General features: G+C 55.7%; 5 protein-coding genes across 5 annotated transcripts; 4 read left to right on the top strand and 1 right to left on the bottom strand.

The window, feature by feature from the left end:
* Positions 1-18: 18 nt before the first annotated feature.
* Positions 19-2153, top strand: K437DRAFT_294047 (cation efflux protein; the record flags this gene model as incomplete). Its single annotated transcript, XM_013388502.1, has 4 exons — positions 19-224; positions 298-345; positions 415-506; positions 534-2153. The coding sequence occupies exons 1-4, from the start codon at positions 188-190 to the stop codon at positions 2151-2153; spliced, it is 1797 nt and encodes a 598-aa protein (XP_013243956.1). The 5' UTR covers positions 19-187.
* A 370-nt stretch (positions 2154-2523) lies between these two features.
* On the top strand, positions 2524-5798 carry K437DRAFT_234622 (PRMT5-domain-containing protein). Its single transcript, XM_013388503.1, has 6 exons — positions 2524-3314; positions 3388-3564; positions 3633-4608; positions 4670-4942; positions 5016-5212; positions 5286-5798. The coding sequence occupies exons 1-6, from the start codon at positions 2640-2642 to the stop codon at positions 5721-5723; spliced, it is 2736 nt and encodes a 911-aa protein (XP_013243957.1). The 5' UTR covers positions 2524-2639; the 3' UTR covers positions 5724-5798.
* Positions 5799-8321: 2523 nt separating this feature from the next.
* On the top strand, positions 8322-11698 carry K437DRAFT_255780 (glycoside hydrolase family 3 protein). Its single transcript, XM_013388504.1, has 5 exons — positions 8322-9005; positions 9082-9138; positions 9229-9250; positions 9338-9826; positions 9913-11698. Exons 1-5 carry the CDS (start codon positions 8536-8538, stop codon positions 11395-11397), a joined length of 2523 nt encoding a protein of 840 aa, XP_013243958.1. The 5' UTR covers positions 8322-8535; the 3' UTR covers positions 11398-11698.
* Positions 11560-13230, bottom strand: K437DRAFT_211491 (uncharacterized protein; the record flags this gene model as incomplete). The annotated part of the gene is made up of 4 exons (XM_013388505.2): positions 11560-11843; positions 11905-12632; positions 12699-12976; positions 13054-13230. Coding segments are annotated over 4 exons (1467 nt in total), but the record flags the coding sequence as incomplete, so codon positions are not given.
* A 572-nt stretch (positions 13231-13802) lies between these two features.
* On the top strand, positions 13803-16137 carry K437DRAFT_255781 (uncharacterized protein). The gene has a single exon (XM_013388506.1). It carries the CDS (start codon positions 13952-13954, stop codon positions 16007-16009), a length of 2058 nt encoding a protein of 685 aa, XP_013243960.1. The 5' UTR covers positions 13803-13951; the 3' UTR covers positions 16010-16137.
* Positions 16138-16279: the final 142 nt, after the last annotated feature.

Consider the following 16279-nt stretch of genomic DNA (forward strand, 5'->3'; position numbering starts at 1 on the left):
TGCTGATCACAGGCATATCAGGCATCAGCAACACCTCCTATATCCGATTTATGTCCTCGCGTTCGAATATTTGCACACTTGCCGTCAAATGACATCGCCTGAACGCTGTATACGCCGCCCTCGCCGACTGCTACCCTTCAGAGGCGACAGTGTTAGCGTGCCAGATCTATAGCGCTTCGCCAGAAAGATGGGCTTCACACTTGGGCGCGAAGGACGCTTGATCCGTGAGTGTTTTTGCTTGATTCATGTTGTCTCGCAAATACAGGCGCCCTGACTGATCTTCTCATCTTGCTCTAGTCCTGCTGATCATCGACATTGCCTTCTTCTTTGTCGAAATCATAACTGGTATGTTCTGTTAGCTCGCTGAGCTGGGCATGTGCTACCTCTGTCTAACGCTGCAAAGGTTCCCTCCAGGCTATGCTGTCGGATCTCTCGCTCTTGTGGCCGATTCGTTCCACATGCTCAACGATGTCATTTCTTTGATCGTTGCTTTCTATGCTCTTAAGGTGAGCCTTCTTCCCTTGATGCTTAAGGCGCGAGACTCATCTCGTCTGGTATTCCCAAAGCTCTCGAAACGCAAAAGCACGACCGAGGATCCTCGGTACTCGTACGGCTGGCAGCGCGCTGAGGTGCTTGGTGCACTAATCAATGGCGTTTTTTTGCTCGCCCTGTGCTTCTCCATTTTCATGGAAGCCATCGAACGCTTTATCAATGTCCAAGAGGTCCAGAACCCGAAGCTCGTCATCATTGTCGGTTCCCTCGGTCTGGCGAGCAACATCGTAGGCCTCTTCCTTTTCCATGATCACGGACATGCGCATGGCCATGCTCACGGTGGACACTCGCACGGCCATGTGACTCCGAACGGCACGGCTGTAGCTGCGATCGAAGTGTCGGGTTCCCTAACCGGAACTCTGCGTGACGACCTGGCTGCCGACGCCCCCACGCAGCCCGCTGAGGCTGTGCCCATCGTGTGCGCACCGCGCAAAGGTTCACCAGAAGATGTGCTCCGAAGATCACGAGAGGACAGTGTCGGGAGCCTGTACGGTCATCCTGCTCATACACGAGCGCTCGTCGTGCAGGCTGCACACGATATGGGGTATGACACTCGCGAGGGCGCCATTCAGATCGGTGGCGGAGAGCGCGATCGAATACCCGCCTCTGAATTCGAGGCCCGTGTATCGCGATCCCGCCACAGCAATGCCTCCCAGGGTCGCTCAGAGTACGACCTCGAAGCTGAAGGCGAGATTATGGGGGAATCGTCTACAAAGAAGAAGGCCGGCATCTTACAACGTCTGCGCAGCAAGAAGGCTGCCGAAGATCACACGCAAGAGCACAGCCACGAAGACGGCCACGCACACGACGCGCACGAACACGCTCACCAACACTCACATGGGCATTCGCATGACAGCCACCGGCACGGTCATGGAGCGCAAGACGGGAGCATGAACATGCAGGGCGTCTTTCTTCACGTGCTTGGCGATGCACTGGGCAACGTCGGTGTTATTGGCGCTGGTATCATCATCCTCAAGGCTTCGGGCACCTGGCGCTTCTACATGGATCCGCTCATCTCATTCATCATTACCATCATTATATTCCACTCTGCCTTGCCGCTGGTCAAGTCGGCCTCGTTCATCCTGCTGCAAGGTGTTCCGCCCACTGTCCCTCTCGAGACGGTTAAGCAGAGCATGCTGAACGTCGATGGGGTGCTGAGCGTACATGAGCTGCACATCTGGCAGCTGAGCGAAAGCAAGATCGTCGCCTCGGTGCATGTCCTCGTGGACTGCTCCAGCGGGCAGATGGATCGATATGTGGAGATCGCCGGCAAGATGCGGCGTGTGCTGCACAGCTGGGGGATTCACTCGAGCACGATCCAGCCCGAGTTCGTCCGGGGAGGGATGCTCGAGGCGGCTAAGCTGAGCGGTGTTGCCGTTGCCGGGGACGGCGTGGACGCGCAAGGGAGGTTGGTCACCGAGAATGGGGAGCTGGTGCAGGATCAACTGGCGAAAAATGGGATTGGATGTCTGCTCGCGTGTGATCTCGATGCAAGTTGTGCTGAAGCAGCCTGCTGCCCACCGCAACCCATGCCATCCAACTCGACGAACACTGCTGCTCAGGCTGTGGCGACAGAGGAAACCGTCGCGCAGCAGGACTGAGATCATGTCGCGTCACATTAGCCAGGTGACAGCGGATCGCTCCTCTTGTTCCCACCCCTTTCCCCTTTTATCCTCCTTGTTTGCTTAGAATTCCATTCCTTCTGGCGGAAGTATCTGGCGGGGACAGTTGCATGTACAGGCGAAAAGGTAGCAGCTTTGGAATAAATTAAGTTGCAATCGAGGAGCTCCAATTTGCAGTGTTTACAGTTCTGTTTTGCTTGGATGCGGATTCTGATCCGAGGGCAGACTGGGGCGGCGGTACTAGAGGAGAGCCCGACGCAACTTGCCCGTATACGCGTGAGAGAGAAAAAGGACAACACTTTGACCTCGAGCCTCGAGTAGCGCTGAACTTTTCTTCAACACCTGTCAACTCATTAATAATCAGGCGACGACCGCAAAGAGGCCGCTGCGCGCACCCTGGTCCGTCATAGGCTGGAGGCACTGAGGGAAACAGTGTTGGTGAGGACGCTAAAGCTTGGAACCATCATGCCGATGCCCCAGGAAGACACTCCGACAGCTAGTGGGAGCAGTACAACGCTCCCAGTCGCCTACCACGTCCCCAACGCGGCGTTAGCGTTCAACACTTATGCAGCCGCGCGGCAAGCAGCAGCCACACATCTGCGGAGACCAACGATACCCCATCCTAGCGGCCTCGAGACCCTCGAAGAGGTCTCGCATGTCAATGCTCTGCATTTGGCGACGGGCCGGTCACCCACTGGCTTGGGTCGTGCCGCCCAACTTGGTGCCGATGTCGACAAGGCTGCAGACGAGGCGCTGAGCAACCTACCGCCTTGCCAGCGATGTTTGGCACTAGCTCGGTCAGAGGGATACAATATCATCGCCATAGATCTGACGAACAAGCGCTGGAAAGAACGCTGGGAACGGCTGTGCCTCGACAATGGCTCGATAGATACCACAGGCGCTGGCTCAGATGATGGCACAGGTCTCGTGAGGAGTAGTAGCAGAGGCACATTGGCGCCAGGTCCTACCACCGCCGCTTGGACGCTACAGGAAGCTGAAGAGTGGCGAAAAGCCCCTGCCTTCAATCGCGCAGAGGTAAATATCACGCGGGTGGAAGAGAGCGAGGGCGTTGTTGCAATTCTCAGCCAATGGATTGAACTGGATGCAATAGACGAAGGTGTCCGATTGGATTCAGAAATCGTGCGTGATTTCTTTTACCCCTGTTCTGATTAAATGCGCGCTGATGTTGTGTCTATTGTCTGTGCATACCTAGGCTCTACAACAAGAAGTCGCCTACGCCAGCCACATTGGCATTTCGCATGTGATCCTTCCTCCTCCCTCAAGCGATCCAGAGCGCAGAGTGTTCCTACCGGATTATGCACGGGCGGTGGCAAACTGTGTCATTGCAGCATCCGCAGGGACGGCGCCTCCTGCCGGTCAATGGATCACCGTGAGTACACGGAGATGTTTGTCTCTTGAGATTGACACCCAAAGTCGCTGAGATCGCATAATCTGTAGCTATCTGTTCATTTACCAGTCTCCTCGCCGTACGAAGTAGCGCGTAAGCTAGCCAAAGTGCGGAACAGCGGCGGAGCCGCTAATACTTCCGCGTCAATTTCGAGTCAGACGGCAGGCAGCGCTATTCGCGTGGACGACGACTGGGCCTGGGACACGTGGAACGTAATACAACAGGCTTGCGCATACAGCAATCGCGTGCAGCTCACTCTCGACCTTGCGTATCCACTGCCTGGCCCATCTGCGCTCTCTCGCTGGGCGTCCGAACCCGTGTCGGCACTCTTCCTGCCTTCCACCACGTTCCTCGCCAATGCTAAAGGCTTCCCCGTCCTCTCAAAAGCAGCGCAAACACTGCTGAAAGCAATGATGAAGCGGCGTCCAGCTGTCATCTTGTCCGAGGTCGATAGTCCGCCGGTGCAACACACGAGGGGCGGCAGCAACGCGTACTTGCAGTATATTCGGCACTTGGAGAAGACCATGCCGGCGGACACGCCGATCGACATCTTTGCCAAAGGCTATTCTGACTGGCTTCAGGCGCCTCTGCAACCTCTCATGGACAACCTTGAGAGTTCAACGTACGAAGTCTTCGAGCGAGACCCGATCAAGTATGCTCTGTATGAGGAGGCCGTTTTCAATGCGTTGCAAGCGCGCGTGCAAGGCGGGTACTCTTCCACATCCATCTGGGTCTGCGGTGCGGGAAGAGGGCCTCTTGTCGCTCGGTGTATCGCAGCGGCCAAGCGAGCGAGAGCACGGGTGAAAATCACTGCGCTGGAGAAGAATGCGAATGCGCTCGTGGTCCTTCAAGAGAAGCAGGCGCTGGAATGGGGTGCAGATCTCGTCACTGTTCTTTATGGTGATATGCGCACGATGGCGATCCCAAAGGAGAAGGCGGATATTGTGGTCAGCGAGCTTCTCGGAAGCTTTGGCGACAACGAACTGAGTCCAGAGTGCCTCGATGGCGCGATGCGGTTTCTCAAGCGTGAGTGCTCAATATGCCTGATCATGCACACTTGCGGATTCTAACGATCTTTTTTCGAAAGCGTCCGGAATCTCCATTCCCGCGTCGTACAGCAGCTTTCTCACGCCCATTTCTTCAGCAAAGCTGTATGCAGAGGTTATGGGCCATGGATCGAACGCAAATACGACAGAAGCGCAGAAGCTCAAAGCGTGCGAGACGCCTTACGTGGTGCTCTTTCAGGCTGTCTCCTATCTGGCGGGTAAAGGTGGGCGCGGCTCGTGGGACAGCGTACAAGCTTCGTGGGCGTTCCAGCATGGACCGGCCGACGTCGCATCGCCGGTGTGCGATGCGCAAGGTGAGCGCCACCCTTGTTCCTTCTTTCGAAAAGCAACATCTGATCTTGTCCCGCCCCACTCTACTGCTCACAGGCCTGCCCCTTACGAATGCGCACAACGTCAGGACGAGCTCGCACACCTTTCACATCCCGCAAGCTGGGCTGTGCCATGGCTTTGCCGGATACTTTGAGGCCAATCTCTATGGAGACGTCAACATGTCGATCCATCCGGACTTTTCAAGGCACAGCAAGGATATGCTCAGCTGGTTCCCGATCTTCTTCCCTTTGCGGGTATGTTTGCGTTGCGAGGCTCTGTCGTTACCGTTCAAGACTGATGTCAAGGGCCGCATCGCGCGCTCCACAGGAACCTCTCTATTTGCCAGCAGGCTCAGAGCTGGACATCCATCTCTGGCGCATGTCATCTGCGCGCAAAGTGTGGTATGAGTGGTATGCCGAGGTGTACATGCCGCTGCCACTCGCTTTTGCAAGCGGCATGCTGCCCGCAAGTCAGACGTCAGCTACATCGGCCGCCTCCTCTGATACGGTCCACGGTGGGCTTCCGCACGGTCCAACATCCTCTTCAGAAGGAGCTACCGCAGCAACTACGGCAGCGTCCTCAGAGAACGGTCATGCCAACTTCCAAAATGCACCCGCGACACCCTCGCTGCTGTCTGTCCACCAGACGAACAGTCGCCCACAGTCTTTTGCAGCATCAGCAAGTGCAGATGGCATTGTCAGGATCAAAACGGGAATGTCTTCTCTGATGAATCCGGGTGGGCGCAGCTCTTGGATCGGGTTGTAGGCACTGTATACTGTGTGTCCATAGCGGCGCCAAGCCTCTGAATTCATGGGATATCTGCGCATGTACCTTCTTGTGGCCTTTCTAATTGAGTCTCATCGAGCTGCGCGCGCGAATGTCACCTGGCGCCCAGTCCGAGTTCCGTTGGATGAGACAACCCTGCCGCATGCTCGTGACGTGAACGGCCTTTGAGCTCTCAGCTTTCGGAACTAGCGATGAAGAAGAGTTAGTTGTTAATCGTAAGGCAAAGAGTCAAGCGTCAAGACTCGCACAGCTCACACCGTGTGCTGCGAGCCATGCGAGTCGCATCGGCATCGGTATTCTGACCCGACACTCGACACTGGTCATGAGTCGTGAATCGCAAGTCGAGCCGAGGCAGTCCTGAGTCTTCAATGCCGACATTACTACATATGTACTGAGCGGCTGGCAAATGAAGAATGGTCATCGAAGAGCAAAGCATACATCGACAGAACACGCGCCGTGCATATTTTAGCGCCCCTTCTGGCAGCGCCGAAGCCTCAAAAAGAAGGAGCCACGGTTTCTGCTCCACCCCTGGGCATCCTTCTTGCATTTCGCAGGTCACTCAAATTTTCATAAGCACAAAAAAGCAAGAAATAACATTCCGCCCCGTTGTGCCCATCAGCTTCGAGTTGGGTGACTGACTACAAGGATGCATGTTTCGACCGTGTCACCCTTTCATCTGAGTATGAATGAACCAACACATCCAATAGTCATCACTTTTCCTCTCGCTTTTGTTCATCTTTTCCCTATTTCTTGCAGCTTTGATAGGGCAATGTCTCGCATAGAACGTTCTCATTTCCTTCTGCGGTCGCGCCTTTTCGCCTAGACTCCTCAACATCGATAGAAGGCTGACGTTGGCCTCTTGACCCTGATCCGGCGCATTCCGGCGTAGTGGCGAAGCCGGTGCCCGCCCGATCCAAGCAAGGGAATGGAATTGGAAAGAAAGGCCGAGCATTGAATTTAATTATTTCCACCGAAAGGCGAGGGGCCAAGCTCTTCAGATACGCATTCTTACGCACGCTTCTTGTTGGCGAATTGCTTCTCGAAAGCATTGGCTAAACGCTCACAAATCACGTGATGCATGCGGGATTTGGGATTATGGAATTCCGCGAGATCCCGTAGGAAACGGGAATTTTCGCGAAACCCAATTCCCGAAAACCCCTCTGACTCTGTTTAGTCACACAGGAGTCTGTAAATACCTCGGCAGCATGACAGGGAGTTCCATCGCTGGAAGGAGCCTGATTTTCGACAAGATTAGGCAGGACGACCCAGAGCAGCCGTGGGACTGTGCGGTCCTACAACCGATGAACGAAGTCATTGGGATGATCAAAATATTCTTCACATAAAGAACAAGAAACAAAAGTGGTGTGAAGAGTCGCTGCGTACGAGTGGCAGGCTGTTGGAGGCTGGGTGCTGGTGGAGAGGGAATGGCGGGCGGTGGCGGAGACCCGGGAAAACTCTTGCAGGTGCGGCATGGCTCACAGCCTTAACGGATCGTCAGGAACGCGAAGCATTGCGGCGTGCCGCGAGCGCGTTCCAGCTTGGCCGGCAATTTGCACAGTGCGGTGCCTCAGGCTTGTGCCCAATATGGCAACCCAGAGTCGCCTCTGAACTCGGCAGCCAGCAGCCAGGATCATTTTATTTCAATGGTGAAGTTGCTGTTGCCAATTGCCATGTATATACATATGAAGGGTAGCACAGGGTATGTTGTCAATTGGACAGTGAATACTAAATACATGTATTCACGACGGTACAGTCTGTGCGCGACGCGCTTCAGCGTCGCTTGCACTCACACGGTAGCCGAATCGGTTGGACTCATTTCAATTTCGGAAGCAGGATGACGAGACGATGAGTCACTGTTGAGGCGATGAGGTTCGAAGTGGGCAGACTGCAGTGCACTGCGGTGCAATATCAACCAGTTCCTTTTCCAATGAATATTTAGAAAAGAGCCGCCGTATTAGGAAAATAGAAGGCAAAAGAGGCACTTCAATGTTCGCACTCTACGCGAGTTTGCGTTAAGCCGGCGTGTGCTGGACGCTGGTGTGCAATATCTGGCGAGGAGTCGCGCCGCATTAAGGCACCCGCTTTGTCGACTTCACTTGGCTTTTGCCGAGCTTCGGATGAGACAATGGAGAGATCTACCGGACCTTGGAACCAACTACCCTGCCAAAGGTCTTGCAGCGTGTCTGACTGCCAACAAGTAAGCAGGCTGGTCAGTCACGGACATCCGAAGCTCCTCACATGCTCACCAACAGCCTCTGTGGGCTGTGGGGCGACTAGACTGGACCCGTCTGGGGGAAGCTTGGGCCTGCCTGGGAAATGGAGAGCTTGATTAGGTGAGATGCAGCATAGCAGGGAAGTTGGGAATAGCATGCGAGAGCATCGCATCATAGCGCATGTGCGTGCGCCAACTGCTGGCGCGCTAATGCGCTTCCCCGATCTCAAGGGCACTTGCCCAGGGTCGGACGCATGAGGCGTGAGAGCAGTCTCCTCAAAGACTCTAGTCTTCCTCTCTTCCCCACAGCGTCAAACAACTTTATTACAACGACGTTCACCGCCTTCCGTCACATATTAAGACAAGCGATGATGATTCAAGGTGTCTATTTTCCGTCGCCCACCCTGTCTTTCTCCACCTCATACATCCTTCTCAGGCCCCTCCTTCCTACCCTCCCCCTTCCTCAGCGTCCCTGCTCCTCTACTTTCCCATAGGACGCGGCCATCTCCCTTTGCAGCTCCGTTCCCCCACCGCCCGACGGCAGCCCCCTAACGTTACGAACACCGTTCCCCTATCACGATGAAGTTCTCTGTCGCGGTCACCTCGGCGCTCGCCGCCATCGCCAGCTCGGCCTTTTTGGTCGAGGCTGAGAGCAGCCACAGCACCATCCTCTCGCGCCGCGGGCAGCCAGGCAAGTTGTACGTCCAGCAACACCAGGCCGCTTTCAAGGCCCTGTCGAAGTCGGCCGTGGCCCAGGACATAATCAGCCCGGACCAGGGCCGCCACCGCTTGGACCAGGGTGCGCAGATGACTTCCAACGCCAAGCCCGCCAGTGCACAGGAGCCGCACAGCGCAAACAACTTCGTAGGCGGCGCCGACCCCGATTCCCCGCCGTACTATCCGTCACCCCAGACCAAGGGCAAGGGCAAGTGGGCACCAGCCATCGCCAAGGCCAAGGAGCTCGTCGGCAAACTGACCACCGAGGAGAAAGTCGTCCTCACCACCGGTGCGGGCTGGGCGAGCGGCAAGTGTGTCGGAAACATCAATCCGTGAGTAGCATTTAAGACCCTACCTCCCGCGTACATGAAATATACAATCTGTTAACACGACGGTGCCCTCTGGCAGGATTGAGCGTGTGGGATTCCCTGGTCTCTGTCTGGAAGACTCTCCTCTGGGTATCAGGTGCGTGACATATGTCTAACAACCATAACAACCGCGTTTGCTAGATTTTGACAAAAGGAATTAACATTTTTATTCAAATTCTCGTTCTAGGTTCGCTGACCTCGTCACTGTCGTGAGTTCGAAAAATTTCCTGTGCGATGAACCAGCGTCCGTCCAGATGTTGAATTTGATGGCTCTGGTACACTTTTCTTTGCGCTAGTTCCCGAGTGGCATCACCACTGCCGCCACTTTCTCTTCCAAGCTGGCCTACAAGCGCGGCGTGGCCATGGGTCAGGAGCACCGCGCGAAGGGTGTCAACATTCAACTCGGACCCGGCATGAACATGCTCCGGGCTCCAACTGGGGGTAGGAACTGGGAGATGTCTGGTGCGGACCCTTACCTCACCGGTGAAGCTGCATACCACACCATCCGCGGCGTGCAGAGCCAGGGTGTCCAGGCGAACGCAAAGCACTACATCGGCAACGAACAGGAGCACTACCGTGAGACCTCATCGTCCAACATTGACGACCGTACCCAGCGCGAGATATACGAGCACCCGTTCCTGCGTTCCGTGCAAGCCGACGTCGCGTCCGTGATGTGTTCGTACAACCTGGTCAACAACAGCTGGGCCTGCCAGAACTCTGACAACCTCAACAAGCGTCTCAAAACCGAGATGAACTTCCCTGGTTACGTCATGTCCGACTGGGGTGTGAGTTGGTTGGATTGCGCAACAGCATCGTTTGATGTGCGGTTGCAGAACGCTGATCACTTTGGCCTCGTCTCATATCGATGCAGGCCACTCACTCTGGTGTTAGCGCTGCAAACGCCGGACTGGATATGACCATGCCTGGTGATTTGTACTGCTGCTATGCCGGCCAAACAAGCTCGTACTTTGGCAAGAACCTCACCACCGCCGTCAACAATGGCTCTGTCACGGAGGCCCGCCTGGACGACATGGCGACGCGTATCCTTGCCGGCTGGTACCTCCTCGGTCAAGACCAAAACTACCCGACGCCGAACTTTGACGCGTTCGCTTCTCAGAATGCCACGGACCAAGAGCACATCAATGTCATGGCCACCTCGCACTCTAGAACGGCGCGCCACATCGTTGCGGCCGGAACGGTCGTGCTCAAGAACAAGAACCACGCCCTACCGCTCAATAAGCCCAAGAAGCTCGCCCTCATAGGCTCTGATGCTGGCCCCGCACGCCACGGCTCCAACTTCTACTCGGACCGCGGTGGCGTCGACGGCATCCTCGGCACCGGCTGGGGCAGTGGCACGGCGGACTACGCGTATCTCGTTAGCCCTTACGAGGCCATATCCCAGCGCGCGCAGAAGGACCACACGGCGATCTACTGGACGTTTGACGACTACAACTACGGCGGGGCCCAGTCAGTCGCCACCAACGCCGATGCTGCACTCGTCTTCCTGCAGTCCGACTCAGGTGAAGGATACATCACCGTCGACAACAATGCAGGTGACCGCAACAACCTGACCGCCTGGCACGAGGGGGACACGCTCGTCAAGCAGGTCGCCGCCGTTAACCCGAACACCATCGTCGTCATCCACGCCCCCGCTCAGCTCGACCTGGAGGAGTGGATCAACCATCCGAACGTCACCGCTGTCGTCTGGGCCGGCATGCCCGGTTCCGAGGCGGGAAACGGTCTCGTTGATGTTCTCTACGGTGACGTCAACCCGTCCGGCCGCATCCCCTTCACCATCGCCAAAAGCCGCAACGACTACTCTGCCGACGTGACGTACATGGACAACGCGCAGACGCCCCAGATCTACTACAGCGAGGGTCTCCTCGTCGACTATCGCCACTTTGACAGCAAGAACATCGAGCCTCGCTACCCCTTCGGCCACGGTCTCTCCTATACCAAATTCTCTTACACCAACGCCAAGGGCAAGTGGATTGGCGACAAGAACACTAACGCCAAGGTCGAGGTCTACAAGGGAAAGGCGTACCCAGACTTTATCTTTGATGACGTGTACGAGGTCTCATTTACCGTCAAGAACACTGGCTCGCGCGACGGCTACGAAGTTCCCCAAGTCTACCTCGCCTTTCCGAGCGGAAGCGGCGAGCCGCCCAAGGTCTTGCGCAAGTTCGACCGCTTCGAGATCGCCAAGGGCGAGAGCAAGACGGTCACGTTCAAGCTCAACGCCTACGACCTCAGCACCTGGGACGTCACCAAACAGAAGTGGCTCCGTCCCAAGGGTCAGACACAGGTGCTCATCGGCGCCAGCTCGCGCGACATTCGCCAAACATTCACCATTTAGAAGAGCATATGACACAGAAGGAAGCATTACGAGGGCATGATCGTTGGCTCATGCTGTCCTGCGCCTCGGGCGAACTGTCACACATGCCCCTGTGTAATGAAATGCTATTCAATGCATCATGCATACTGCGGCTCTTTGCAATGTGCGTTCGAAGCGATCAAGTTACAGCATGTTGCGGATCAGCCAGGTGCCGAAACGAACGAAGAGCGTGTTACGGCGGCCCATCTTGTCCGCCTCCTGGCGGAGAAAAGCATCATCAAAGACGTCCTTTGCGTCTGCCGAAAGTGCATCAACCTCTTTCTTCAACTGGGTTCGCAGGCGGGGAGATGCAGTGCTGATCAGCAACGTGCACTCCAGATCAAGCGTTGCAGAGCGGCTGCCAAAGTTGGACGATCCGATGAGGGTGTGTTCGGGATCCGCAGATCCGGGAGGAGTCAGCCAAAACCCTAGAATTCAAGAGGTTGTGGAGAATGAGTACTGCAAATCCTTTGGCGAATTGGTTGGGACCCCATCTGGGCAACTCGCCTTTTGCATGATATGTCCAACCTTCCCTCTTCCACTCGCGTATCTCGACGTTCCCCTTGCCCTCAGGTGCTCCAGTACTTATAGAAGCCCTTCCAGCAGCCTTGAGCTCCTTCCAAAAGCTGGTCTGCAAGCGTGTGTACGAATCGGCAACATATCCGCTGACGCCGTCAGACATGAAGAAGCCGTTGGACTGGGGTGCCGCGGTGATGATGCGTACGGCGAACGTACTAGCTAGCACCAACGCCTTGTACGGTGCGTATAGACTGAAATAGCCAGATGTCAGGTTGAGCACCGGGCGAAGGCGCGCTGCTGGATCGTCCTGCTGCTGAACATGTTTGAAAAGGAGAGGAACTGCAGAGGTTTCTTGACAAATCCCGAGCGGGCCCATCTGTAGCAGCGGAACAATCATGGTGTCTGCATGTCCGAGCTCGACCTCCTTTGCTATTGTCTGTTCTCTTGAGACTGCTGTGAGCCGTTGCATGTGCTGGCACGCTTCCTGTGCCCAAGTTTTGGACGCTTGTGGTGCGCGCGGCCAGACTAGTCGGTAGCTAAGAGATGCACCTGCGCTGTCTGATACACTCTGCAGGGTATAACTATATTTTGCGGTAGCGTCCAAGAGCTTGCGGAAATAAGCGACGAGATCGACATGTTTTTCAATGAGTACATATCGATCTTGTCGATCCGTAAAGTAGTCCTTCGCCAGATTTGCTCTGAAAAGGCGGAAGCTGGAGTCAAACTCGAAATCAATGAACAAAGAGAGCACAGCGTTGACCCACCCGCTAATGATGACATCGTCATCAAATGCATAGACTTTCATATGCTGCAAGCCGGCCCCCTCATTTAGTCTCTTGCCCAAAAGTTTCATAATCCAAGAGAGCTTGGGCGTTTGGAAAAGATGCACCTTGACTTGTCCGGGGAACTCTCGATGCAGTGTAGCAAGCATCGATGCACCTGAAGGCTGGGGATGAGGCTCACGTGTCGACCGTAAAGCGTCGACAAGTATGAAAACTTTCAATGCTGGTGTTTGGCGCAGCGTAGCACGCAGTAAATCGAGCTGTAACAAGAAAGCGGTTATGAGTGAAGCAACCCATTTGAGACACGATAGCCCGTCGTTGTGGTCGAGGGACACACCAGCTCAGTCTCATCCTTGCCTATGTAAAGGCTGGCTAGATATATGCTCGACCGCGCCTTGCCGATTTTTTCCTTGAGAACATTGAAGAACTGCGCAGGCGATTCTAGAAGCGTGAGATGCTCGGACCTGGCGGGAAAACATGGTAGTCGCAACCGATGTGCCACTTGCAGAGCTAGCGAGTCGGACCACGGTGTTCTTTTGCGGAAGGATTGCGGGCTGTATTCTTGCGAATCTGGCGTTCTGTTGCACTGAGACCTTTGAGCAGAAGCAGAGAATGCAGCTCGTCCTAAGGGAGTTCGTTGAGAGCACGTCCAACAGGGGGCTGGGCCGCTGGTAAGGACATGAGGCCGCCTTTGGCGGACCGCAAAGGACCATAAGTTGGTTTGCAATGTCGCACTCATTTCGGCAAATAACAAGCCATTGAGTACAAGGAGTCTCCGGACTTGAGAGTGTCCCTGGCAGGCACGGTGAACCTACAATGCGACACCTCGTGTTTGGATCCTGAGAGTACCGAGGTGAGACGCTGTCAAAGCTACCTGGTCACCCCCTTGTCGACCATGTATTATTTAGTGCTTAGTAGCAGCTGGAGTTCTGGAGGCCCATCGACAAAAAATTACATAAGCGAGCTTTCCAAAGAAGATGCCGATGGTCTGGGAGATGTCGGTGACCAACCCGAACTTCCGTCAAAAAAAAGTTGAAATGGTGTGCGCAATGGACGACATGCATCATCATGTACCTCCCGCGCATGCAGTAATCGAAATATCGGATGTGGCATCTGCTACGCTTACTCCGTTCACATGAAACATCGATGTTGACGACGGAATCACGCGGTTAGGGGCAACTGAACACGCTAGAATCTTTGTGACGCGGCAGGCTGTGTTCGGTTCTTCCTCCAGCATGAGCTTCTCGCGTGGCGGAGGACCTCAACACTGGCGCCCACGTCAGTCAGACTCGGGCTGGCAAGGTCGAACGCCAGGCGCGCCTGCAGCCGGGACTCCGTCCATAGACTACCACCATGCTGATCAATCGGGTTACAATGAGCAACAGTTTCAAGGGACTCGACTTGATTCGGGAAGAGGACGCCATTCAAGAGGGTTTGCAAGCAGCAGAGGAGGAGCAGGGCGAGGAGGGCTTCCCTCTGCGTATAATGGACGACGGATCTCCGCCGGGCTATCCCCATCTGCAGCAGGCGTCTCATCGGGTCGAGATGGACATCTGCAATGCGACTTTGTCTTCAGCATCGACGATCCTGTACGCCCTGGGCAGCGATGCAGCTGGAGGTCTCCCACCTCACTCGCGCTGACTCTGCACAAAGCGGATCGGCACTTGATTTATCCACCGGGCGGACCCGCAGCATTGAAGCGAGTCGATCCCATGTTGGTAGAAGAAGAGCGAGAACGGAGAATGCGGCAGAAGAAAGGATGGGAAGACGAAGAGACGCAGCTGGCTATGATACAAGGCCTCAATGTCAACCTGTCCACCCCAGAAATGGTCAAGCAGTGGATAGCCGAGAGGAAAAAGCGATGGCCGACAGCTCAGGCAATCGAGCGAAAAAAGGTCGAAGACGACTGGCAAGGAAAGAGCAAGAATCACGACGTGGGCGACCGCCATCGAAACAAGCGGCAAAGAGTCGAAGAAGTCGTCGTGACAGGAGATCCGCGGCCACCAGTCGCAAACGCGGACGCATCGGATGAGGAAGATGGCCCAGAGCGGCTTCCAATAAGTTTGAGCCCGCCTTCTGAGGAAGGGAATGTTGGAGAGGATGCTGCTGCTGTTCCTGATGAGCTAGGAGATGATTCTGATGGTGCTGTGGAGGAAGTGTCCTCCAAAGCTGTCCTGACGGGAGGCGAAAATTCTATCATGGAACAGTCTGCGCAACGTGCTGGTACCGCGCAACGAACAATCTGCAAGTTTTGGCTCCAAGGACGCTGCGGCTACGGGGAACAGTGTCGGAATCTGCACGAGACGGCCGACGGCTCGATCCCGGCGCAACGTGCACGGCCTGCGCACCTGCAGAACAAGCCACGACCCACGCCTCGTGCACCGCCTGCGAATCCATTCGCTCAGCCTGATCTGCTGCGGCAGATGCTAGCCAAAGAAATCGGGCAGCATGTCGATGCGACGATCCAGAGCATCCGGTTTCTGTCCAAGAATGACTGGCTCCTCCATGCTGAGCGGGAGCTCGGCGCTGCTGAGGAGCAGCGGAAGCGTCGGGGCATGATTCAGGAGTTGACTGATGAGGAGCCTCAAAGCTCTGATGCCACTGCGTTGGAAAGGATCCAAGACTTGGAGCCTTCGTTGCAAGCAGGAGCATTGCCCACAGTCGCATCCGCGAGCAAGCCAGGTGCCAAGTCGCTATATCGCCCTCCTTCGCCGCTGCTGCGACCACTGGTGGAGTTGCAATGGCCACCCGAGCCGGACCCGATGATCTTTCTCGACCCATTGAAGCGCGATGATCCGAAACCGCTAAGACCCGCTCAGCTCGAAAAGCTCGCGCTGGACGCGCACGTGCGTGACATTCTCTGCCCGCCGAGTGAGCTGCACCCAGAAGGCGTGCTGAACAAGTCGCTCGCGCGTGGTCTCGACTCACTGCTCGCACTGCCGACCGAAGCCCATCGCTTCTCGGCGATCGAGCTGATCCTTGGAGTTTCTCCTCTATCGCCTGCGCACGCGCATGACGTGGCGACTGTCGGCGGTTCGAGAGACGCACAGCAGCAGCCGGGAGGCGGTCTGAACAAGCGCAAGCTGTATGGCGAAACGGAGCTGTTCCGCCTCGGCTTGCGGATCGGGCCTGCAGAGGTGCCGTTGGTGCGCAGGCTGGCGGAGCGCGTGAGCCAGATCATGGAAGGCAAAGTGAACTACGAGGCGCAGACAGTCGCTAAGCAGGAGGATCTATGGCGCGCAGAGGGCGAACGGATAGATATACTGCGCAAGCTTGGTATCGAAGTGGATTGATTGGGGCGCGTATGTACTCGCACAAATGCACCCGAAGGCAGATTGTTGCCCCCATTACAACAAACAAGCGAGCCCTCTGCGGACCAATACGCTGGAATAGCTGCTTGCTTATATGACAATGTGCATGTCCTGTGCGCGAATGCGGAGTGCAGCAAAGTGGCAGAAGCTGCAGAAACAGAATACATGGAGAACATGGAAAGGGTGGCAGCGATGGGCCGCGCGCACGGGGGGTATCATGGCATGAAAGAGATCGTGAGAATGAAATGAATG

Source organism: Tilletiaria anomala (genome assembly GCF_000711695.1).
Source record: "Tilletiaria anomala UBC 951 chromosome Unknown K437scaffold_28, whole genome shotgun sequence".
NCBI lineage: Eukaryota > Fungi > Basidiomycota > Exobasidiomycetes > Georgefischeriales > Tilletiariaceae > Tilletiaria > Tilletiaria anomala.

What these genes read in the sequence shown, in the direction of transcription:
- K437DRAFT_234622 (XM_013388503.1), top strand. Translation starts at nt 2,640, where the DNA reads ATGCCGATGCCCCAGGAAGACACTCCGACAGCTAGTGGGAGCAGTACA. An exon ending in TCCGATTGGATTCAGAAATC is followed by an intron (nt 3,315 to 3,387) that starts GTGCGTGATTTC and finishes GTGCATACCTAG; the next exon opens with GCTCTACAACAAGAAGTCGC. An exon ending in GCCGGTGTGCGATGCGCAAG is followed by an intron (nt 4,943 to 5,015) that starts GTGAGCGCCACC and finishes TACTGCTCACAG; the next exon opens with GCCTGCCCCTTACGAATGCG.
- K437DRAFT_255780 (XM_013388504.1), top strand. Translation starts at nt 8,536, where the DNA reads ATGAAGTTCTCTGTCGCGGTCACCTCGGCGCTCGCCGCCATCGCCAGC. An exon ending in GACTCTCCTCTGGGTATCAG is followed by an intron (nt 9,139 to 9,228) that starts GTGCGTGACATA and finishes TTCTCGTTCTAG; the next exon opens with GTTCGCTGACCTCGTCACTG. An exon ending in TCGCTGACCTCGTCACTGTC is followed by an intron (nt 9,251 to 9,337) that starts GTGAGTTCGAAA and finishes TCTTTGCGCTAG; the next exon opens with TTCCCGAGTGGCATCACCAC.
- K437DRAFT_255781 (XM_013388506.1), top strand. Translation starts at nt 13,952, where the DNA reads ATGAGCTTCTCGCGTGGCGGAGGACCTCAACACTGGCGCCCACGTCAG.